The 25,404-nt window shown below is 38.6% G+C and overlaps 1 protein-coding gene across 11 annotated transcripts in view; it reads left to right on the plus strand.

The window, feature by feature from the left end:
• Positions 1–23,110, plus strand: part of NCOA7 (nuclear receptor coactivator 7) — a 157,090-nt gene extending 133,980 nt beyond the window's left edge. For 6 of the 11 annotated variants that reach the window (XM_073219559.1, XM_073219558.1, XM_073219562.1 and 3 more), the window contains 6 exons: positions 818–965; positions 8,537–8,662; positions 10,216–10,368; positions 20,013–20,108; positions 20,547–20,620; positions 21,002–23,110. In XM_073219559.1, coding sequence (XP_073075660.1) covers positions 818–965; positions 8,537–8,662; positions 10,216–10,368; positions 20,013–20,108; positions 20,547–20,620; positions 21,002–21,137 — 733 coding nt within the window. In that variant the 3' untranslated portion in view covers positions 21,138–23,110. Of the gene's footprint in view, positions 1–817; positions 966–3,675; positions 5,108–6,993; positions 7,261–8,536; positions 8,663–10,215; positions 10,369–20,012; positions 20,109–20,546; positions 20,621–21,001 lie in introns of those variants that run through there. The other 5 variants (XM_036993803.2, XM_073219564.1, XM_073219563.1 and 2 more) reach the window with 5 other exon arrangements.
• The last annotated feature ends 2,294 nt before the right edge of the window (positions 23,111–25,404 follow it).

Consider the following 25,404-nt stretch of genomic DNA (forward strand, 5'->3'; position numbering starts at 1 on the left):
TACATTAGTATTGTCCCAGGCTTGAACTGGAATCTGAAAAGTATTTTGTAATTAGAAAAGACTTAGGAATCCTTTGATTTTACTTTTCACTCCCCACTGCCCCTTAATGGTTGCAGAAGTGAAATCCATGGTCAGGGAGCTTGTGACTCTCATGCCTGAGGGGATATTGTAAGTGCCAGAACCAAGAGATACCCTTCTCTGCTTGCCAACTAGCCATTTCTCTACTGATTAAGCCTGGAGAAATGTTTCAAAACCTTCCGATGTTAAGTATGTATAAGAGAACAGAAAAACTGCAAAGAAACTACGTTCCTGTGTCAATAAAATTAGGTCTTTTTCTAATATTAAAACATAGCTAGTATTATTCACTTTGTAGTTGTTAAAGGTGTTTATTCCACTACAGTCATGCTTCAGTCTATATAAAGGCCCACTGGAGTATTGTTTATCTGTGTTCCCAGCTAAGGCTTCAAAGAAGTTTTTTTTTTCTAAAGAATGTAAGTGTTCAATAAATTAAGACCTAATGAGAAAAAAACATCTGGGGTCAATATTTCATTGTATTTTTCAGTTTTATGTCCCATCTCTTGATCTTTTCCTCAGAAAGACAGTTTCTCAGTGTCTGTGAACATATGCTTTTATTTGTTGACCTCTTTTCTGAGTTTGGAATGCTTTAGTAAAGATCATCTTCACAGTGTGAAATTTCTCAATCAGCAAAATGAGTTTACCAAGCAGGAAGAAGATGGGTTTTACGTACCCAAAGCCCACTGATGCCTGCCAGGTGTGCAGATTTGTTGTTAACTCCTATGATGAACATGTTTTGCAGGGTGGATCACTTGTACACCTTCTTTGTTCAATGGTCTCCTGACGTCTATGGGAAAGATGCCAAAGAGCAAGGCTTTGTGGTGGTTGAAAAGGAAGAACTGAATATGATCGACAATTTCTTCAGTGAGCCGACCACCAAGAGCTGGGAGGTGAGTATGTAAAAGAGAGCTAGACCATCATGGCCCTTAAAATACAGTATGCAGTCAAAATATTTTGTTTCCAGATTGCAAGAACTTCCTGGCTGGCAAGAAGTTAGATTTTCTGTGCACCTTTGAAGTTAACTGGGGGAAATAACCTTATTCTTCTGTTCAAAGCTAGTTATGTATGTCAGCATACCCTCACCACCACCACCAGGTCATTTCACTCCCCTTTTTTAAAATTGCTGCTGGGGACCCTTTACATACAGAATGAAATTCAAGTTCTTTCATTTGTCTTGAAAAGCCCTTTTTCATTTTTTTGAGCACTTAACAAGCCCTTCCCATGTTAGAGGCACAATGGATGAACTAAATAGAATTTTGCATTAAGGAGTATAGATAAATCATTGCTATAAAATGAGATAATTGCTATTGTAGGTGAAGTGCCAAGTGCTGTAGGAGCATATAGGCAGGCACCTGAATGGAGCCAAGCATATCAAGGAAAGCTGTCCAGAGGGAGGGATCTGAGCTGAAATCAGAAGAAATGGGTAGTATAGGCAGGTAGGGTGGAGTGGGACATGGACCATGTTCTGGTCAAAGAGAGAAGTCTGTGCAGAGGAATGATCCAGGGGAGAAACAGTGTGTGTGGAGCATTTGATGAACCAACAAAATTGCAGTGAGGCTGGACCATAGAGTGCAAAGATGAGGCATGGCCAGAAGCAAAGCTGGAGAAATAAGCAAGGACAGGACCTTTGGTCATGAAGGACCTGGGAACCATGTGTTGGAGTTTGGTTATTTTCCTAAGGAAAGCTGGAAGGTACTGAGCTGTTTTGTGCCTGGAGAAGTATATGCAGATATGCATTTCAGAGGGCTCTCCCTTGCTGGCAGATGTTCAGTAGATTGGGGTTGGACAATACTTGAGGCTTGAAGACCCCCTGGGAGGCTATTGCTGTAATCAGTGTTGTGAGATAACAGTTGCTGAAAGAATGGCAGTGAGGATAGAAAGAACTAAGTCCTTTGAAAGATAGTTAGAAGGTGGAATACACAGATTTTGTGAGTAATTAATTACATGTGGAAAGTAAAGAAAATGTTTCAAGAGGTGGGTAATGGTCAAAAACGACTAATGCAGATTAGTCAAATGATTAAGAACTGAGGTATGCCTTTCTGGATTTAAAACCAAAGTTGGTGACTGACAAAAGCAGTTTCATTAAAGTGATAGGTTCAAAATTGGATACCAATGTTTCAAAGAATGAGTGGGAGATGTGTAAGTGGAGCTAGTAAAGATGGGCAAAGAACTCAAATATGGTTTTAAGGAATAAAAATGAGATGGATAGCTGTGAAAAATGGTAAGGTTGGAGAAGATGTCCCCTCTTGTGGGAGAGACTTTAACCTTTTGGATGATGTCATCAGAAACTATACCAATATAGTAGAAGGTAAAAAAGAGAAGGGAATGGGAATAATCAGGAGAGTGGATCCCTGATAATCCATAGGGATGTGGGTCACGGATAGCACTGGCCTCAGATATAAGGTTGGGCTATAGAAAAGAACAAGATGTGTGCAAATAAAATGTCGATTCAGTTGTGGTAAATCATGTCATTTCCATTCTGATAGTTCCTTTGCAACAGAAGTAGGGAGCATCACTTAGAAGTGAAGGAGGAGTTATAGGAATATGAAGAAGGTATGAAATGGCAGCTGTGGAAACAAGGAAGGACATTAAAGAACTGCACTAGGATGGCAGCTGGGTGTTGAAGGCCCTGTTGGGGTCTGTCGGCGGACATTGTAGTGGCATATGGCAGCCACAGCCTCGTGAGGAAGGGGTGACCAGGTGTGCAGAGGCCTGTGCCTCGGATCTAACCCCTCCTGGAGTGCCAGGCCCTTTGGTGTGTGTTTGTGCTCCCTCTGCCCTCTCTCCATCGCTGCCCCTAGACAGATGTGTGGCACTTGGGTGTGCCCACACACAGTTTTCTGTGGTCCAGCTGGTTTGTCCCCTCTGTGATGCTTGCAGCCAGAGTTCACTCCTGTCCTCCCACAGCTCATGGTTCATAGCTCTAGTATGTTGCCCAACAATTTACTTGTTACATGTTTGTTTCCCCATAGTTCATAAGCAGCTGTGTAAAACCATGGTTTGAAGATATTTAAGCCTGTTTACTGGTTCTGCCTCCCTTGGCTTTTTATAGCAGTTCTGTTTTTTACTTTTTGTCTTCCTGTCTTTAGATGGTCTTTCGGAGTCAGCTTTGATCATTCTTTCTTTCTTTCTTGGTGTTCCTGGGAGTTTATCCCCAACTCTCTTCTTTCTCATCTGTTGGATGAGCTCATTACTCTTGTGGTTTACACTGCTGACTCCCACATCTGCCTCCCTCACACACCCCTCCCTCACACACTGCTGCACTAGCTCATGGATGCCCCCCAGGCCCTCCACAAGGCAGAGATGGTGTGGCATTGGTGTTCCTGCTAAGGGACCCAGGAGTCTCAAGTCTTGTCCTCAATAATCATCCCTGCCCAAGAGGCCCCCTTGAGATATGTGCACAGAGGAAGCAAAGCCAGGAAAGGTTCATTTTCTTTCTGAGGTTGTGGCCTCTTGCCCTAATATGGAGATGCAGAGAGAAGGTTTAGATTGCACTGGGGACTTAATTCTTTCCTGATGAGACCTGGATATCTTGAGCTGAAGCAATCCTGTTCAAGGCCTCTTCTGCCTCTTTCTGCTAATCCCAACCTTGCATCTCAGCTCTTGACAATTCCAGTGGGAGAAGACACCACACCTACCAGCACCAGAGAAAAAGGAGCTGAAGAGGTATACAGAGAGAAAAAGGATCTAGACGACAGTAGAGTGGAATTGGGTAGTCAGCCCTGGGCCTTCTCTGACTGAGCCACTGAGTACCTTCTACTACTAGAAGGTAGTCCTCAGAGCTGTAGTAGAAGAAGAAGAGAAGGAATGGAGGAGGAGAAAGAGGCAGATTGCCCTGTTCCAAGCTCCTAATGCTTCTTCTGACCTCAGCACACATGGGAAGAAAAGATAACTAGAGACAGAGGTGACTGGACTGTTCAGGCCACCTTAACCCTGTTTTCCTGCCATGTGGAAGAGAGTCTGAAAGTGCCGTGAGCAGGAGGATGCTCCCTCCTGTGCTGCAGCAAGCCCTGCTCACCACGCTTCCCTGAAAGCCGGCACTCCAGCCGCACTACCCGCCTCATGGGTGGGGAGGAGAAACCTGCAGTCCCCTAGAAGCTAGAAGGTGTCTGATCCATGGCATGTCCAAAACAACACCACATTTTCCCCCAAAGCTTGCTTCCCCTCAGATATCGGTGATGCCCCAAATGCTAGATATTCTCCCAAATTCTCTTCCTTAGTCATCCTATCTACTCAGTCATCTCCAGCTGGAATATTGTTGGTTCTGATCTTACACTGCACAGGGACCTCTGGTCCCCTCCGTCACCACTGCCCTAGTCAGCCTGTCTGCTCCCTTCACTGGAAATCCCAAGGGCACCTCCAGTCCCAACCCAACCACCAACCCTGCTCCCGTAAGCAATCTTTGGATAAGCTTTATCTTCTAATTTTATAAAAGTAATAACTGCTTGTGATAGGAAACTTGTGAACTACAGAAAAGTACAATACAGAATATGTAAGAATAATACCTGACTACATTTAACACATTTACATTTTCTTAAACTCCTTTCTTCTATTTTATTTTAGGGTATTTTCTTCGGGGTAGAGGTGCAGAGGGTATTGAGTCTTGCTTTTTATTTCTGCAAAATGTATAGTTTTCTATCTGGCTTTTCTCACCTGACATCTTGTGAGGATTGTGTCATATTAAAGATTCTTAAGCCTCATTCTAATGGTTGTATAATATTTTAAATCTCAATTATAATTTATTTAGCAATTCCCCACTGTTAGGAATCATGTTGGTTCATGTTTTTCACAAGAATGAGATGATCTGTAATTCTTATTATTCTCTTAGTTTCCTGGAAGTGAAATTACTTGGTGCAAGGTACTAATCTTTTAAGGCTCCTAATTTTTTATATAAAAAGACAACTTACCAGTAGAAAATATTATTATTTTTCCTTTCTAAAAATTTTTGCAAATTTGAAAGTTCAGAAATAACATATTTGCCTTTTTATTTCCTTGATTACTATTGATGATAGAACGAATACATGAATAAATATTATATATAAAAAATATATATGTCATTTGTGTTTTTTCTTCTTTGTGATGCCCACTCGTTTCCTTAGCCCATTTTCCTAAAGGAATCTCAATAGTTTTATCATAATCTTAATCTTAATAATTATAGTCTCATAATCATAATTGGAATAGTTTTAGCTCTTTATGATTAAGGATATTTATTCTTTGTCTCCTATATTTTTGACAGGCTTTTCCCAATTGACTATTACCCTTTTAATTTTATTTATGGTTTTTGTTTGGTTTTTGCCTGTAGTGTTTTTATGTATAGGTGGCCCTGTAGTATCAATTTCAACTCTTCAATCTACAGTTGATTTATTGATATATGATAGGTAATACTTTTAAGTTTTTTAACACTAATGATTTATGATGTATCTGTCATATTTAAAGGTCTTATATATGTTCTGTGCTATTTTAACTTGTTTGAATAGCACAAGCATGATGTTACACTCCATGTCTGAAAACCTCACTGGCTCCCCATTGCCTATAGCAATCATTTCCCACCTGGCCAATCATCAAGAGCGCCACTTGGTGAATTTTTTTTAAACTAACTTCTAGATCCTTACCACTAGAGAAATTAATTCAGTAGATATGAGGGAAGAATGTCAGACTATTTTTAAAAGCTACTAGATGATTTTGAAAATCAGGTTTAGAAACACTGGCCGGTAGTGTAAATTCTAAGCCCCTTTGTGGCACCAATACTCTTAATTTCATCTACTTCTGCTCCCTCCCCGTCTCTCTACCTCTTGCTCTCTATTCTCAAGCCATAGTGAACCTAGAACACGTATCTTGCTCCTGCTGAACCCTCCACCTGGACATCTCTCCACACCCAGCCTCTGCTCTCAAACTGAAGTCCTATCTCCTCTGAGAATTAACCATCTCAAAGCTCTCTAGATGGCCCCAACCTCCTTTGAGCTGCTACTATTAGCATTTGTATTACATGGAATGGCATCCATTTATTTACAAATGTATCTCCTAACCCACTTGAGACTACAGATGGCTTTGTGTGCGGGCCTGGCAAAGCATCTGGCACTTGCCATTATATAGAAAGCACTCAACAAATAGCTGTCATGAAGTGCCAGGTACTGAAGAGAATGCTGTCTCACTGGCACAGAATCTAAGTGATTCTGCCCCAGGTTGTACCCAGGCTCTTGCATGGAGAAGTTCTGCCTGACTGGTGTGGTCACTAAGAATCTGCCGGAGAGCTCGCTGGGACTGGACCCCAGTATGAGCTATGCAGCAGCACTCTGTCTGACCCCTCAACAGTACCCGCAACCAAAAGGCCATTCAGGATCCGGAATAGTCACAAGAAGATCACAGAGAAGTGATCCAGTGGTGATCTTCCCAACTCCTTAACAGCTGATCTGGGAGGCAGAGGGAGACCCATCATGCTTTCACTCATTACAATTAATATTCTAAAAAGTAAGAAAGTAAATATTTGCCAGCTCTTCTGAGAAACTGAATCTAAAGTAACATTTTTCTAAGCCTCTGATAAACCCGGATGTTCTCACATCCTTTTCAGTTCCCCCTACCCAACAAACACGACAAGATACTGAAGTGAAATACCATTGTTCTGAGAATAACGAACCTACCTCCGGGAAAAGCTCCTTTTCACCCTTCAGGCTGATGTCAGAGAACAAACGTAAAGTTTAAAGTGGAGGTTTAATTTTAGAGAAGGTCCTGAAAAAAAACCCTGAAAGGGCAGGGCTAGAAAAGCCAGCTTGGCCCTAAGGACAATTAGGAAGAAAAGTATAAGAAAAACAAAAACAATACGGTTTTGTTGTACTGTTAGGAAACCACCGTTTCAAAGGTGAAAGTGTCGTCTTACTGTCTCGCAGCTATGCCTGGCAGGAAGTGTGTGTTTGCTCGGAATCCTAATTTGGGCGTGTTCCTGTAGAAATGTTGAACTCCTAAGGGAAACAGAAACTCAATCATGCAGGAAACTAGATACAGCAAAAACAGTTGTAGCTCAGTGTTGCTATAAGTAACAGTGGTGTGGAGGCCGATAAAGAAAAAAACCTGTTCCTCATTAGAAAGCAAGCCGACAGCTCTCTCTCTATTACCATGAGAGTCCGAAGATTACCCTTGAACATTCAGATTTTCTATTGTGCCAGACCGGACCAAGAGCCTTTTGTAAAGGTATGTTGGAGTTTCTGAGAGTTAATAAGGTGCTGGTGAGTCCTCAGAGATCTGCCACTCAGAATGTTTTGAAATGCTTCCTAATTAGAAAAGATTGTACTGACATTTCAACAAGAGCAGTTATTTTATTTGTTTCGATGGGGTTTGCTCCTTTCCTCTGGAGTCAAAAATCCATATTTGATATTTTTCATTTCACAGCCTATTTTGTACATGAGTTAAATGTAGAGTTCACCAAAAACATGTGCTTTATTGAATATACTTAAGGTGCTGGATTTGTGATTCTTTGACAGTGTGTTAAGTAAATGCACTTTGAGAAGATGGTATAATTTATACACTAATTTGCATATCTGTACATCTGGCTGAGATGATGGCTGGTGTCTATCACTGTGCATTTTGGAAATTGAGAAGTGCATTATCTGACAGCTTTCACTAGATGTAACTTAAATGGTTTTTCTGTAAAATGCTGAAGTCATTAATACTGATACCCAAATACTGGTGAATTAGTCACTACATATATATACCTCCTTCAATCTCAGAATAATGCAGCCATTTATCCAGACTTTAGGAGGGCCTGCAAAGAGATTTTTAAGGTGAAATTGACTTTGGTAGTATATCTTACAATGAAATAAGAAATGTGTACAACATCCTGTTACTCAGTTTTGAAGCATGGACTAAGTTGATGGTTTTTGAATTAATGCATAAAGAATCATAACCTAATCGTAATAGAGAATAACGCTTGTGTCTGTGGTGTTGCTCCTGGTAGATGTTACCATTTGTTATTTCTATCAGGGTTGGTTACTAGTTGCACAGCGCTGAGAGAAAACATTAGGAGTCTTGGTTATAAAACTATTCTTGTATTTCCAATTACCTTATTTATAGAAAACTTACAGGTCGATCTCTGATTCGTCACTTAGCAATTCAAATTCAGATACAGACGAAAGGAGAATAATTTAGGAAATGTCAAGGGGATGTAAGATACTTGTGGAGTTATTGTATAATTCTCACTTGGTGACTGAGCAATCAGCAGTAGTAGCAAAAGTGGAAAACCTGTGACTTTAGTTGTCACATAATAGGTGCTTCAGCTAGACTGTGTTAAATTCTGCATTTTTTTTCTCAAATTGAAATTGAAATTAGCCATTTCCCCAAAGTCCTGGTTCAATTCATGTTCTGCTGCTAGAACTCCACCTGTTAGGGGCAACTGTGTAACAGGTCATTTTTTAGTAGGTGAAGGAAAAGCAAATATGCCTTTTTTCACGGCTTGTTTCCCCCACTTCAGATCATCACCGTTGAGGAGGCCAAGCGCAGGAAGAGCACCTGCAGCTACTATGAAGACGATGACGAGGCGGCCCTGCCAGTCCTGCAGCCCCACAGTGCACTCCTGGAGAACATGCACATTGAGCAGGTGAGTTCTTGCTGGGCACACAGGATGGGCATATTCCAGGCCTCAAAGAGCATCTCCCATCCCTGACTGAATTGGCTCTTCTCATCAGGGGAAAAGCAGATGTAAGTCTTAAAGAAAGAGCACAGCAACCTAACCAAGGCCAGCGTCCCTCTCCCTGTTAGCATGAGGTTATGATAACATTCCCTGCCATCTTCTCAGGGGTGTAAGGATTTGGCCAGACACTACATCCATCTCCCAAACCTGAATGAAAAGCTGTTTCTCGTCTTCAAAACAATTTCATTTTATTGAGGTACATACCATAAAACACACAAGTCTTAGTGTACTCCTCGATGAATTTTGACATGTGTATGTACCCCTTTAACTCTCACCAGATCACGATATCAAATATTCTCACTAGTTTTCCCCTCCTTCACCTGTTTCACCCAACCTCCCAGCCCCGTCTCCTGCGGCAACCATCAGTCTGTTCTTTGTGTTTATGAGTCTGTTTCTGTTCTGTTTGTTTTGCAAAACAGTTTTTAAGTGTCTTACCATAGTGCTAACACATTCAAAATGATCCAGATTTATCCTAGTGATTATTGCAGAGTTCCAATGGTTTTAATTTACCAAGCTTAATAAGAGTCATATAGTAAATACACTTCATTTGTTTTATGACAACTGCATATGACTAAGAGTAATTTTCCTTTTTCTATAATTTTCTTTCTTCACTTAATGTTTTTTGAAAATCTGTTACTTCAGTTTTATGAGATATTATAATGTGCTGTATTTCAACTTAAGTAAGGAATCTCTTGCACTTCTCCACTTCTCCCATCAGTCTACTTAAAAATTTGAATTTCAGAAACTTTAAAGAAACATCACATTCACCTCCCTCAGTTTACAAATAAGTCTCAGGTCCAGGAAAGCCAAGAGACTTGACCAAGCAGAGATGGGGTTCATGCTGAAACTAGAGCTGATATTAAGCTTTCTGAAGGTTTCAGCATTTCATAGCCTCCTTTGTTAGTATTTTTGAAGAGATATACATTATTGATATTTATGGCAGCCCAGTTTAAGCTAAACATTAATGTAGGTGACAGATACAAATGAGATGAGGGTAGAGAACATCTGACTTAGTATAAACCACCTGTGTTTTCTTGTTGTTATTACTTCTGGAGGAAGCTGCAGTTGTCAATAACAACTCTGATCCTATGAACAAGAACAACTGGAGAAATGTGAACTGCTTGGTGAAAGGTTGAAGTGTGAAGGGGAGAGCATGTGTCTAGTTCATACCCCTCTATCAAGCCAGGTGCTGTATCTCCAAATAGGGGCCAAGTGATGCCTTGGTTGGGCCCCTGAGAGGGTGGTTGCCCTGTGTGGCATCTTGGCCAAGGTAAACACCGTCAAGCCATGACTTCCCCTTCCCTTTCTTGATTTATGGTGGCAAATGTTTGCCAGAGTAATGGAGAGCAATAGGTAAGAAGTGTGATTTTGAATTTGAGTGCCAGGTACTTTTATGCTGCAAATTCATCAGTGATCTGTGGATGAACTGTATTTTTACATCTCCATCTTTGGATTTGTAGCTGGCCCGTCGCCTTCCAGCAAGGGTGCAAGGGTATCCATGGAGACTTGCATACAGCACATTAGAGCACGGAACCAGCTTGAAGACACTCTATCGGAAGTCGGCATCACTAGACAGTCCTGTCCTACTGGTCATCAAAGATATGGATAATCAGGTGAGACCTATTCATCTCATAGAAAACATTTTTTAATGAAGATTTTCTAACTTGCACAACAGTAGAGACTCTAGTACAATGAACTCCCATCACCCAGATGCCACAGTTCGGACTTCGCCACATGTATGTTATATGTCTTTCTTTCCTTTGTTGGTTTATCTTTGCTGAAGTATTTTGAAATAAATCCCAATTATTATGTTATTCATCCATACACACTTAAGAATGCATGCCTAAAACAAGAAAATGGAACTTGTCTCCAAATCCAGTCATATTCTAAGGAATTTTCTTCCTGTGCACACCATACAGTGAGAAGCTATAATGGTCATCTACAATCTAAAGCTGAGAAGTTGGAGAAAAGGCAAATCTTGATTGAGAGATAGTTGCAGAAAGAAGTTCTGGTGCCATACCAAAACTTTGTCCAGGTGGCTGAAGCAGTGCCCATAAACCTTGCCTGTGTGGCTGCTGAGATGCAGAGCATCTGTGGTGTGCTGTACCTGAAGGGTCCCATTATTAGGAAAAAGCAGGATATGCTCTGTGCCATTGCTTATTGCACTTATGCTTGTGTTATAGTTGGTCTGGGAAGCACTGGTGAGATCTAGGTATTACCCTTATCTACCCTACACTAGTACTTCTTCCCTCTGTCAGCTTGGAGTGTGAGTGAAATCTGTCTGACTGTTTTTCATATTCTATCCAGTCAGGTTTCTGCTTCACAAAAGGAAGTCATCTTTTAAGTCTGCTCTTTATTCATTTCATTTTGGTCTGTGTTATAGCAAGAAGAAATTCCTTTAAAATTTTAAGACGTAGGTATCATTCTTTTCTCTTTGTGACACTGAGGCAGGTTTTACTCAACCACCATTCATTTATGCATCCATTCAGAAAATGTATAATGAATGCCTGTTAAGTGTGGGGCACTATTAGGCATTGGAGACCTTGCTATGAAGCCATATGATTGGAATCATTTTAAAGGAAATAGATCTTTGTTGTCATAATCTGTCTTGGGAAAAATTAGCAGAGCAGTGGGGGTGCTGAAGGTACTGACTTTTTCAATCATGATCTTTTCTGGGACTTCACTGCAGTATAATTATAGATGATGAGTTGTGGGGAGTAGTTTAACTATTATCATCACTCTCATTATTTCCTGATTGATGACACTTTATTAAATCCTGAGCCAACCCAAATAGTGAGTAGAGTCAAGTTAAAAGTTAAAATAATAATAACAAAGGTTTAAATGGAATTACTTGGGAAGTTATTGAAATATTTGAGAAGCTGGGTACCAAGTTTTAGATGAGATATGGCTAGATGGTTTTAGGCCACAAACACAAACTCTAACAAGTATAGATTAGTTCTCCTTTTAATTCACGAAAAGATATCAAACTTGTTGGGGAATGGATTGGCAGCACAGAGCAGGTATTGATGAAGCACAGATTCACCCAGCTTCCTGTCAGTAGATAAGTAAATGAGGCCTATAACTGAAGGTTACACTATTTATGAGAAGCTGTAGTCTTAATTGAATTTGCTGCCCTGGAGGCACTTGTGCTGTTTGAAGACACCTGGATACTAATTCTGCTTTCCCCACCCTATATACCCACAAGGCAAGAATGTGGCTTTGCTGTGTTTGAGAACATGATAGAACAACACCTGTAAATTTATCTGGAAATGAATTATGTAAAATTCAAATAGTAAAGTATTATAATATGGAGAATGGCAGCACTGAGGAGCTCTGCAGAATCTATCCTCAGTGAAATAACCGTAACTGGTGGAAATTAGGAAAACAACAATCGCTTAAAGTTTCTGGAAAGTGTCCTAAGGGCATACAACAAGTGATGAAACCTTTATTTAAAACAATCTAATAAAGCTCAGTAATAACACTGAGAATCTGTGGCACTTGAAACACAACTGTTCCGTCCCCTGCAGCCCCCAGTTCACTGACAGAAGCTCTGCTCTGGACACATGTGAACAAGAAGATGGGGCGTTCTCTCCCCTCCAGCTCCCAGGCAAGAGTGAGGATATACCCCCCTCTAGGAGCAAGTCCCAGCACCTCTTATAATCTATAGCAGAAGATCTGTATTTCAGCTAAATTCCAGGCAAGTGTGGCCTAGAGGTAGGGGGCTCTCTTCTCTACCCAGCCCCTACCCACAGGGCAGATACTCTACCTTAGGCTGGCAGGCAAGAATATAGGGGTCTCTAATTCCCTTGCCACAGCTCTTAGGGCAGAAGTTCTATGCCAGATGAGGCAAGTCAAGACCAGCAGCTCCTGCCTCTGCCCAACACCCTGCTCCTAAAACAAGATTGTTTCTCTGAACGGAGCAGGACACTGTGTAGCCCCCAGCTCCAGAGCAGAGCCACTTGTTCCTAACTCTGTGAGAAGAGGCGGATAAAACATAGAGTCTGCTCACCTCCTCCCATAGAAAAACCATATGTAGAAAGTTACAGTTCCATATATACAAAGGTCTGAAAAATACCTGAAGACTCACAGAATAGTTCTTCCGCAACACAGGACAAAAAGAAAAAAGCCACATGGAGCTGGGAAGGAAGGGCAGAGAAGCTGTCTTGCCAGGATGCACCTTGCCCCTGAGGTGGCCTACAAAAGGGAAGAATATCACACACAGCTCTTCTCTGGAGAGTAAGGGGTTTGAGTCCCCCACTGGGCACCCTAGTCTACACCACAAAAGAAGCCGCTAAAATGACTGGATTCCAAAGCCGGTGAGGCTAATGTCTGGGTGAGCAGAAGGCTGCAGGAATCCAAGAACCCGCTCATGAAGGGCTTGTGTAGACTTACTTGCTGTGAGTCCCACTACTGTGGTAGTAGCTTCAGAAGTGCCTATGCAAGGTATGAAGGAGATTGGTTGACTAGTCTTAGGGAGTTTATTGAGGGCAGGGATCTGTTGGGGAGCTCTCTGGGAACAGAAGTGCTGATGGGTGCCATTGTTTTTATGGTCCTTCCTTGCTGGCCTGATGCTGTGGGGTGCCATTTTTGGAAATTTCCTTTTTTTGGTGCTGCTCACCCCCCTCAGCCTTCTCCTGTGGCCCTGCCCCGCCAGACTTGGCCCAGTGCTCATCTACCTTGGCCCCTGCCCTGCCATACCAGGTGCTCAGGCTTGCCCCAGCCTGGCATTCATCAACTACGGCCCCTGACTCACCAGACCCAGTACACTGGCTCATCCTGGATAGGCACTCATCCACTGTGGCTCTCACTCCACCTCATTCAGTGGTTGGCTTTACCCAGCCCAGGCCCCCTCCACCACAGCCTCCAGCCCCTGCCATGTTGTGGTCTTTAACCACCATGGCCTCCACCCCACCAGACCTGGTACTACTTGTAAAAGTAATGGTGAATGTTAAAAGACAAAAGAAGTAAAATTAACTAAAACTATAATAATTAAGGGATGCATAAAATAAAAAATATAAAATGTGACTTCAAAAATACAGAATGTTGAGTGGGGTAAAAATGTAAGGTTTTAGAAAATGTTCAAATTTTATTTGCTTAAAAGAGACATATATGCTGTATGTCAACCTTAGGGTAACCATAAAGCAAAATCCATAGCAAATACACAAAAGAAAATAAGAAAGACTTTTAAACATAACACTAAAGAAAGCCATCAAACCACAAGGGAAGAGAGAAAAAGATAAAGAAAGGAATAAAGAGGAATTATGCAAACAGCTAGAAAACAACAGACAAAATGGCAATAAGTACATACCTGTCAATATACTTTAAATGTAAATGAACTAAACTCTCCAATCAGAAGACATAGAGTGGTTGAGTGGATAAGAAAACAAGACCCATCTCTGTGTTGCCTATAAGAAACTCACTTCAGAAGTAAAGACACACACAGATTGAAAGTGAAGGGATGGAGAGATTCCGTGCAAATGAAAATGAAAAGACTGGTGTAGATATACTCATATCAAATGAAATAGACTTTAAAACAAAGACTATAATGAAAGACAAAGAAGGGCATTACATAATGACAAAAGAATCAATCCAGCAAGAAAATATATTTATAAATATAGATGTACAAAAATACATAAAGCAAGTATTAATGGACCTAAAGGGAAAAATTGACAGCAATATAATAACAGTAGGGGAATTTAAGACCCCACTTACATCAATGGTTAGATCAACCAGACAGAAAATCAATCAGGACACTTTTTATCTTAATACATTAGACCAGATGGACTTAATAGACATATATAGAACATCCTATCCAAAAGCAGCATAATATACATCTGTTCAAGTGCACATGGAACATTCTGAAGGACAGATCATGTTAGACTACAAGACAAGTCTTAATAAATTCAAGAATATTGAAATCCTATCACCATCTTCTCCAAACACAATGGTATTACACTAGAAATCAATTACAAAGAAAACAGGAAAAAGAAACACAGAACTGTGGAGCTTAAACAGCATGCTACTGAACAACCAATGGGTCATCAAAGAAAACAAAGAAGAAATTAGAAAATACAAAGAGACAAATGAAAACAGAAATATGACATACCAAAATCTGTGGGATGCAGCAAAAGGAGTTCTAAGAGGGAAGTTCATAGCAATACAGGCCTACCTCAAGATAAAAGGAAAACTCAGTCTAACCTTACAACTAAAAGAACTAGAAAAAGAAACACAAACAAAGCTCTAAGTTAGTAAAAGAAAGGCAGTGATAAAGATCAGAGCAGAAATAAATAAAATGGAAAAGATCAATAAAACCAGGAGCTGGTTTTTTGAAAAGGTAAAGCTGACAAACCTTTAGCTAAACTCACCAAGAAAGAGAGGGCTCAAGTTATTCAGAAATAGGAGAAAAGTTATAAGTGATACTACAAAACAAAGAATTATAAAAGACTACTACTACAAACAATGATATGCTAACAAACTGGACAACCTAGAAGAAATGGACAGATTCCTAGAAATACATAATATTCTAAACTGAATCATGAAGAAATGGAAAATCTGAATAGACTAATCACTAGTAAAGATAATGAATCAGTAATCAAAACCTCCCAACGAACAAAATTCCAGGACCAAATGGCTTCACTGGTGAGATCTACCAAACATTCAAAGAATATAGTAACCTTCTCAAACTCTTCCAAAAAATTGAAGAGGAAGGAACTCTTCCAAACTCATTTTGTGAGACAAGCATTACTTTGATACCAAAACCAGACTAGGACACCACAAAAAAAGAAAATTACAGGTCAATATCCTTAATGATCATAGATGCAAAAGTGCTCAATGAATTATTCAACAGTACATTAAAATGATGTACACCACTATCAAATGGGATTCCAGGGATGCAAGTATGTTCAACATCTGCAAACCAATCAACATGATACACCATGTTAACAAAGTGAACAATAAAAACCATACTATCTCAATAGATGCAGAAAAAGCATTTGACAAAATTCAGCATTCATTTATGATGAAAAACTCTCAGCAAAGTTGGTAGAGGGAACATACCTCAATATAATACAAGGCCTTATGTAACAATGACTCGACTGGAATCTCTTCTACTTTTATTCAACAGTATACTGGAATTCCTGGCCACAGCAATTAGGCAAGAAAAAGAAATAAAAGGCATCCAAATCAGAAAAAAAATGTAAACTGTCACTATTTGCAGATGCCATGATACTATATATTGAAAACCATAGAGAATCCACCAAAAACTGTTAGAACTAATACATGACTTAGTAAAGCTGTATGATATAAAATCAATCTGCAGAAATCAGTAGCATTTCTATACAGTAAAAATGAACTATCAGAAAGATAAATTAAGAAAACAGTCCCATTTACAATTGCATCAAAAAGATTAATATACCTTGGAATAAATTTAACCTAGGAAGTGAAAGACCTATGCACTGAAACCTGTAGGAAACAGAAGGAAACAGAAGACAAAAATAAATGGAAAGATATTTCATGTTCATTGATAATAAGAATCAATGTTGTTAAAATGTCCATACTACCCAAAGTAATCTACAGATTCAGTGCAATCCCTATCAAAATTCTAATGGCATTTTTCACAGAACTAGATTAAAAAATTTGTATGAAACTATAAAAGATCTTGAACAGCCAAATCAACCTTGAGAACGAACAAATCTAGTGGTATCACACTCCCTAACTTCAATCTATATTATAAAACTATAGTAATCAAAACACTGTGGTATTGGCATAAAAATAGACCCAGACCAATGGAACAGAATTCAGATTCCAAAAATAAACTCACATTTACAGACAATTTATGACAAAGAACCAAGACCATTCAATGAAGAAAGGACAATCTCTTTAATAAATGGTGTTGGAAAAACTGTACAGATACATGCAAAAAAGTGAAACTAGACCACTGTCTGACACTATCCACAAAACTTAGCTCAAATTGGATTAAATGCTTGAATGTAAGACCTGAAACCATAAAATTCCTAAAAGAAAACAGGCAGTATGCTCCTCAACATCACTCTTAGCAAATGTTTTTTGAATCTGATGTCGAAGACAAGGGAAACAAAAGCAAAATAAACAAATGGAACTATATCGAACTAAAAAGCTCTGCCCAGTGAAGGAAACCATCATCAAAGTGAAAAGGCATCCTACTAAATGGGATAAGATTTTTACAAACCTTACATCCAGCAAGGAGTTAATATGCAAAATATATAAAGGACTCATACAACTTAACAAAAAAAGAAACAAGCAACACAATCAAAAAATGGTCAGAGGATCTCAGTAGACATTTTTCCGAAGATATACAGATGGCCAACAGGCATGAAAAGATGTTCAGTATCACTAATCACCAGGGAAATGCAAATGAAAACTACAATGAGATATCATCTTATACCAGTTAGATTGGCTATTATCAGAAAGGCAAAATAACAAGTATTAGGGAGAATGTGAGAAAAGGGACCCCTCATATACTATTGGTGGGAATGTAAACTGGTGCAGCCACTATGGAAAGCAGTATGGAGATTTCTCAAAAAGTTGAGAATAGAAATAACATACAACCCAGCTATTCCACTTCTGGTCATTTACTGAAGAATTTCAAAACACTAATTTGAAAAGATATATTCACCCTGATGTTCATAGCAGAGTCATAGCATAGTACATAGCATAGTACAATAACCAAGATACAGAAACAACCTAAATGTCTATTGATGGATGAATGAATAAAGCCGATGTGGTATACATACACACTGAAATACTCAGCCATAAAAATAAAGAAATTTTGCCATTTGCAACAATACAGATGGACCTTGAGGATGTTATTTTAAGTGAAATAAGTCAGAAGGAGAAAGACAAAAGCAGTATTATTTCACTCATATGCGGAGTCTAAACAAAAAAACAAATGAAACAAAACAAAAACTCATAGATACAAAGAATAGATTGATGGTTACCAGCAGGGTAAGGGGTGAAGGGGTGATGAGGGAATGGATGACAGAACTCAAATTATGCTGAGGGCTGCTAGCTAGGCTTTTGGAGATGATCACTTTGTAATGGGAACAGATGCCAATTATAATGTACAACCGAAACTTATATAATGTTATATATCAATTTTATCTAAAAAAAATTTTAAGTCTTTTCTAATATATTTGGAGAAAAAAAAAAAGACATAGAGCTCTGAAGCTCCCCCAAAGGAACTGACGTTATTTAGAAGAGTATGGGGAAATTCAGGCTGAAGGGCACTCTAGAAAACAATGAAAATTTTTGTGGTAAACAATTAAGAGGAGGCTTGTATCTCCATGAAGGCAGTAAACTAAACTTTAGACCATCTAGTTTATGAGCGAGAACCAGAGAAAGAGCCAGAGCCAGCTAAGGAGAGCCTCCTGGAGTCATAGACTGACCAAAGAAACTACCCCTGCAAAGGGCCCAATTATAATCAAATCAGACTGTAGAATAATTTATATATTATAAGGCATTGTGGAAAATAACAGAACAATCACCAGGCAATTAATAAAGTCTGATTTTAATTAATAAATGGTGTTGGAAAACCTGTTCAATTCCAGTGAGGTATAGAAATGTTGCTCCTGTACTGTTCTATTACATCTTTCTTTCTGTGGTAATTTTGTTACACATACTATATTAACATATATTACCAACCCAACAGTAAGTTGTTAATGATTACTACTTTATATAACATTTTTCTACTAAAGGATATGTGAGAAGTAAAGCAAATATACATTTGTAGGTTTTCTTATATTAACCTTTCTTTGACCACTTCTGGGTGTCTTAATTTATTCTGGTGGAGTCCTTTGTTCTGTTATTGCTGTATATATTAAATTTTTATATTGTATAGATTTAATACCATCAGCACATATTATGTAATTTCTAAATAAATTGATAGAAAAAAAGAAAACAGACAATTTCTTACATAACCACAACGCTATATACCTAGCAAAACTAACAGTAATTCTGTAGTATCATGCAATCCCCATTCCTAAAACAGATTTCCATGATTGCTAAGAAAATTTTAGCTAAGAAAGACTATATTAGACTCCTGCAAAGGGCTAGAGCATATGGATGGCTTTTCTCACTGATCAAAAAGGGACCCACTTTCTTCTACCCATGTCTACTGCCTTTCTTGTCATGTTTTAGCACATCCTTTTAAAAATAGGTGGCTATCTCATTGTATTTTAGTTTCTTTACTTCAGGATCACCAAAAGAAGGGAAGTTAACTTTTGATGTTTTAGTTTGTTCTTAGCAGCTCTAGGGAAAGGCTTGGTAGTAGGAAGCACAGAGAACTTTGGTTAGAAAGAGTTTCCAGACTTTTACTCTGCCTAATTTTTAGTATTTCAAGTTGCCAGCAACTGAGTGTAATTTGTGAAAAAGAATTTCCACAATGATTATAATCTAAAATACTTTTGAAAAATTATAAAACTCTTTTCCAGATAACCTCCATTTAAAGCAATGTTAAGTGGGACTTGAAGTAGAAGTATATTAGGATCACTTAGAGACATTTTCAAAACATATATGCTCAGTCTTGCCAACTCTCATCCCTGTAAGTACTGATCAGGAAACTGAGGCAGTGGACATGCATATTCTTAAAAATATGCACTTTCCAATCCCCAAAACAAGAAAAAATTGAAAAAATCATTGATTCAGATACATTTAAATTGCCTTTAATGTCCACAGTATTGTGGAATTGTTACTTTTTTCTTGAAAGCCATTTCAAACTATATTGAATCAATTATGTCAAAGAAATGGTGTTAATAAGCATATTGAGAATTCATTTTTACAAATCAATAGAAAGAAAAATTTATTTTCCCTAGGGAAATACTGACCACGATTCCACTTGTAAAACACAAGAGATGATCTTGTTCTCTTGAACACTCATTTCTGTGTACAAGATGCATCTTACTGTTTAATGTTCCCAATATGTCATCTGTATTCACAAAAGGAAATTTGTGAAGTCTTTTAAAATTGGAACAACGGTTGGCCTTTGACAAATAAGTTCTCTGAGCCACTTGAGTTCCAGTTAGAACTGGAGACATTTTATGTATGTTTGTTGGTGGTTTTTTTTATTTAAGAGCTCCAAGTTAGTAATGATCTTTGCTAAAAGACGTATACCTCTCTGAACAGAACATGAGATCTCAGGACAGGATTGTGTTAAAAATATTTCAGCCTTTCTTTGGGAGATTTAGGTTAAAAAATAGATAATGTTTCTGTCTTCTTTTGACAGATTTTTGGAGCATATGCAACTCATCCTTTCAAGTTTAGTGACCACTATTATGGCACAGGCGAAACTTTCCTCTACACATTTAGCCCTAACTTCAAGGTATGGAGGTGGGGGAAATACCCAAACTGCCAGTGTCACAGCGTGAAGAGTATCAGCGGGGTTGGAGGTGGGAGGTGGGGGGCTGTCATTGGAGCAACAGGCTTACTGTAGCCTGGACTCCTCTGGCCTGGGTCAGCACCATGTGACTTGTAGCACACAGACTGCTCTGGGTCCCTCCCGGCACCCTGGAAACTGCTCTTTTGGGTGGTCTCAGATATCGGGATGGATTGCAGGTCAGAGCCAACATGTGCCTAAGGGGTCTTTCCTGCTTCATAACCCCTTTGGAGACGGCCTCCTTGTGTAGAAAAGGTGTGGCAGTCAGAAGCTGCCTCAGTTAGTGGGTAGTTCCCTTCCACACGGAGGTACTATCCTAATATTCCTTCTTTGCTAATTCTCCAGATTAAAATGTTATATTCTGTCTTGTATTTCTACCCTAAGGTCTTTAAGTGGAGTGGAGAAAACTCATACTTTATCAATGGAGACATAAGTTCTTTGGAGCTTGGAGGTGGAGGGTAAGGTTTCTGGTTGTTGTTATTAATTTGCTACTTGACCTGAGAGGGTCTGTTTTGACCCAGGTAACCATAACCTTTATGTCCAGTGATTTTAGCTAGTCCATGAGCTTAGATTAATTAGGACAGTGGCCTAACACATGTCCCTAAGAATCAAAGATAAAATGACTTAGGTGTCTAAATGAGGGACTGCTACTACTTGTCTTCTAGGTATGACAGGTTATTTAAATTAAATAAAGGAAATGTAGCCCTTCTTTTACAAGCAGGTTAGTGTGTTATCTGTCTACTTATAAAGGAAAGAGGATGAGGCAAGGGAAGACAGAAAGTGTGCCACAAACAATTGAAATGTTTTCACCTTTTTGGGGCTTTTTTTAACCTTTTCAGGGGCCGATTTGGTTTATGGCTAGATGCTGATTTATACCATGGACGAAGCAACTCCTGCAGCACTTTCAATAATGATATCCTTTCCAAAAAGGAAGACTTCATAGTTCAGGACCTCGAGGTATGGACATTCGAGTGAAATTCAGACTGCCTTAAAATATAACATTAAAAGACTGGGTTCAATCAGGCCTCCTAAAACTGGCTGCAAGATGAAGCTCCAGCTGAGACTGCCTCATCCTACCATAATACTTTCTTTCTGCCATCATCTCAGAGCATGATCACATTGCAGAGAGATTCGGAAAGGTACAGGTGGACGGCAGGCAATGAAGAAAGAAATCTGAAGTCCAGATTGTTGGAACACTTTATACTTCCGCTTCCTTCCAGTCCATGCAGTGAGGAATCAGAATATTTATAGATGTATGAGTTGAATGCAATTTTTATTTTTGGTAACTGTGAAAAAAAATACTGTGGAAATATATACATGCCCTGTATATTTATCAACATAATTTTCATTACCAAATTGTACAGCATACTGTTGTTTGCCATGGAAAAGGTTAGTCTCATTTAGAAAAAATGAGAGTGCATAGCACAAAGGGAATGAATAATTTTTTCAAACCTGTTTTATTTATTATTTCTAATATTGTCTGAAATGTGTTGGCAGTTATTTTCTTTTAATGTGTCAAATCTTGAAACAAAGAAATGTATACATTTTGTGCTATGTTTTGGCACCAAACCTACTTGTTTGATATAGTTTTATATTGAATTTTTTTTGCCCTGATTGTTTAGGGTGATAGGTCTTACGCAGCATATGTATGCATAATTCTGAATTTTTAAAAACACCTTACCATTGTTCATTGATTTGACTATTACAGGCCAGCTTCCATTTAGTCATTAAAAAGACTTTGAAGTCATTAAAAATAGTTTTACCCACTCTGAACATAATTGTGTAAACAAGAATAAGCCATTTCTCACCATCGTAAGTTGATCTTTACATGAATGGACACGTTTATGAGCCTAGATTTAGAAAAAGCCCTGCTTTCAAAAAGAAAATGTTTTGTTTCTTATAAAGTTGTGTGTCTTAATAACAAAACTTTATTTTCATAGTGTTTTTGGCATAATTTTCCCCAAGTTTTTACATAATGAACAGCCTCTATTTTAAGATGGACTAAGTGTTTTAATTTCTGCATATTTTATATCAAATGAAGAGTGTCAAATTAGCCCAATTGTCTTGGTTTCTAGATTATTTTATTTAAGAAAAAGCAATGCAAACAAATGCATTCATACAAAAATTGGAATAAAAAATAAAACCTATTTTTTAACACCAACCCATTTTCACATCATAAAATACTTTTTCTTAAAAAAAAGAAAATAAAACCTCCTTAAAAAGTTACCATTATTGATTGCCGAACTTTCATGAAAGCCAAAGACTGCTAATGGAAAAAATTTTCAAGTAATAGCCAAAGCTAAGAAGTGGTCTATCATAAATTTTATATTCCTAGTGTTCTCTGAAAGGAAAAATTAACAAGTAATATTTATATACCTACATTTAAAAAAAATAAAACCATTCCTAGAATGTTAACCGTAAAATGGTAGAATATTCGCTTTAGATTATTCTCTTATTTTAGAGTACCTATAAAAGAAAATAAATTGCCAAGTGGCGTCCTGTCAGATCAACAATGATTTTACTCCACTCACATTCCAAGCAAGTTTAAAGGAATGATATAAAATCTTAAATCTGTAACTTGGGTGTGCATTCACCCAGTTTCTCCTATTGAGAATTCTTGATTAACAGCATATTGGCAGTTTAACCTTAATCTGCTTGTTAAATAATGTGTTGGTGTGAGATACCAGTAATGTCTCATGATGGTCACGTTCGCCATTTATGCCATTTGCAACTATATGCTATTAACAAACAAATGGCGATTTTGCATATAGTTCACTCCTGCCTAGTTTAGTCCATGATATTATACTTGTGAGAGCATATCCAGATGCTGTGTTCTCTATTTAAAACAGTATTGTCCAATCAGAAATGTGTGCCCCTTCATTTATGGATACTAAATATATGTAATGCAGTGCTAGCCCAATATTTTCAATAAAGAATTTATGCATTCAGTGTGATTTTTCTTTCCCAAGGATTCATTCAACAGGTACCTGTTGAATGCTAGCTAGTTTTTTCACTTGTGTGAAGGGATAATGAAATATCCAAGACTAAATATTAGGTCCAGTGCTTACGTTTTTATTGCTGTCTTGGAAATTCCCTCTTTGTTCCCTGTAGCCACCCCCTCATTCTCTCATCAGTTCATGAAAACTACTGTTATAGTTAGTAAAGACAACTCTTTGTTCTACCAGTTTTCTGTTCTTAATCCTTCTAGCTGTTGTTTGAAGAGCAACCTCCTCTTTTAACATCTCACTCTTGACTTACTTCCTAATTTCTATGAGAAACACCTTTCCTTTGATCAGTTTTCATGATCTTAGACATCCTGTGTCCTGGTCCCTAAAGATGTAGACTTTTTACAGTCTTCATTGCTTCTCAATTTCTCAGTTCATGAGTCTACATCAAAGGTTTGGGTGAGGAGACAGCCGAATGAATGTCTCTGTTGAACCAGACTATGTTGAAAATGATTTAGATATATCTCCATACTGAACTAGTGTGAGAAATATTATTGCCCTTCATTTGATTTCCCTTTCCTTTATTACTTTTCAGGGTTTAAAGGTATGTGAAACAGGACTAATAAAGACCTTTTGAGGAAGGCACTGAAAATCTCTTAAACCAGAAAAAGAAACTAAGAACTTTCCTTTTGAGGAAGGCACTGAGAATATCTTAAACCAGAAAAATATTCTTAAGATGCCTAACCTGTTTTTACCAGTATAATCAGATAAGAAAAGGAGGGCAGAAGTCAAAGGAAGTCCCAGAAACTCAAAGTTGGCCACACTTGGGCAAGTATCAAAAGTGGCCTTTGACCACTTCTTCCTGCCCAATCAGGTCACACACACTTTCTCAATCACACACCCTAACCTCAGAGCATCACATCCTCTTCTCCTGTCTCCTTGCCTGTGACCATTACCCATAATCACCCCATGGTGTCTTTACTGAGAAAATTAGGCTTTACAATTCACACCAGAATCTAAGGCCTTTCTGCCTTGCGTTCATTTCAAATCTCAAGTTATTCAGAATAAAAACTAGATAGGGCCTCTCTGTTGTGGTTAATCAAGCAATCAAAATTATTTTTCTTGTTAGAATACCTTTGGAGACCTATTTATTTTCTAGATCAGGGCTGTTCAATAGAACATTCTTTGATAATGGAAATGTTCTATGAATTTGCACTGTGTTTATGGTAGCCACTAGTCACCATATTCATACTGATCACTTGAAATGTCACCTGTGTGTTTGAGGAACCAATTTTTTAAAAAATTTTAAATCATCTAAATTTAGCTACATTTAGCTGGCCAGTGGTGGCCATATTGAAGAGTACAGCTTTAGACCAAAATAAAGATTTGACTCAGCCAATTCATATTTCAGCATCAGTGAACTCAGACTGTTATTATCACAAGCAGAGAGCCTTTATTTCTAAGTACTTTGATTTGTTTCTGCCATTATGGATCTTCACATAGCTTGGCTATACCTAGAGTGTCCCACTGTTGAAGCTGATGAAGCAACCAGATGGCTGAGTTCCCTGAGAGTCTTTCCATACTGAATACTGGGATTTCTATAGAATTATTGATCCCCATCTCTAACTAAAGCGAATGAAAGTCTCTCCCAGTGACCAGCAATCTCTCAAAGATCTCCTGCATTGGCTGTCAGCATGTGTTTTGTTCCTATGCTAGACCACGGCAGCCCTGTAGGATTCTCCATCCCTCACCGGGTACCCATCCACAATGCATAGCCACAAGAAGGAGAAAAAAATTCATTATTTACACAGAATTGTACATCCAGTTTCAGAATCATCAGAGAATAAGGGACCACCAAGAATGCCTCAAATAGTTCAATTCAGTGACCAGTCTTCCTTACTAAGCTGGCCAGCAGGGATGCCCACCAGCCACACGCACACCTGAAGAACCTGTCTGCCTGTAAAGTCTTCCTTATCAGTCTAATGGAATCAAGGGTGATCAGAAGGCATAAGAGAAGAAACTAATGGAAAACCATAGTGTCTTATTTACCCATCAACAAGAATCCATCATTCGATCGATCACTCCATCTCTAAGGTTAGAAAAAGTAGCCTTGATAGAGCTTACCATAGCCCTTGAGGAAATGCTAAGCAAGAAACACCAACAAGAAACACATTCACTTTCAACAAACTTGGATGGCAAGGCATGTCTTCTCATGTCTGTACAGACAAAAAAATCCTCCATACCTTGACATACTTTGAAAACATTGAAATTCAGCCAATCAGTTCAGCTTTTATCCC

This window comes from Manis javanica, chromosome 13 (assembly GCF_040802235.1).
Source record: "Manis javanica isolate MJ-LG chromosome 13, MJ_LKY, whole genome shotgun sequence".
NCBI lineage: Eukaryota > Metazoa > Chordata > Mammalia > Pholidota > Manidae > Manis > Manis javanica.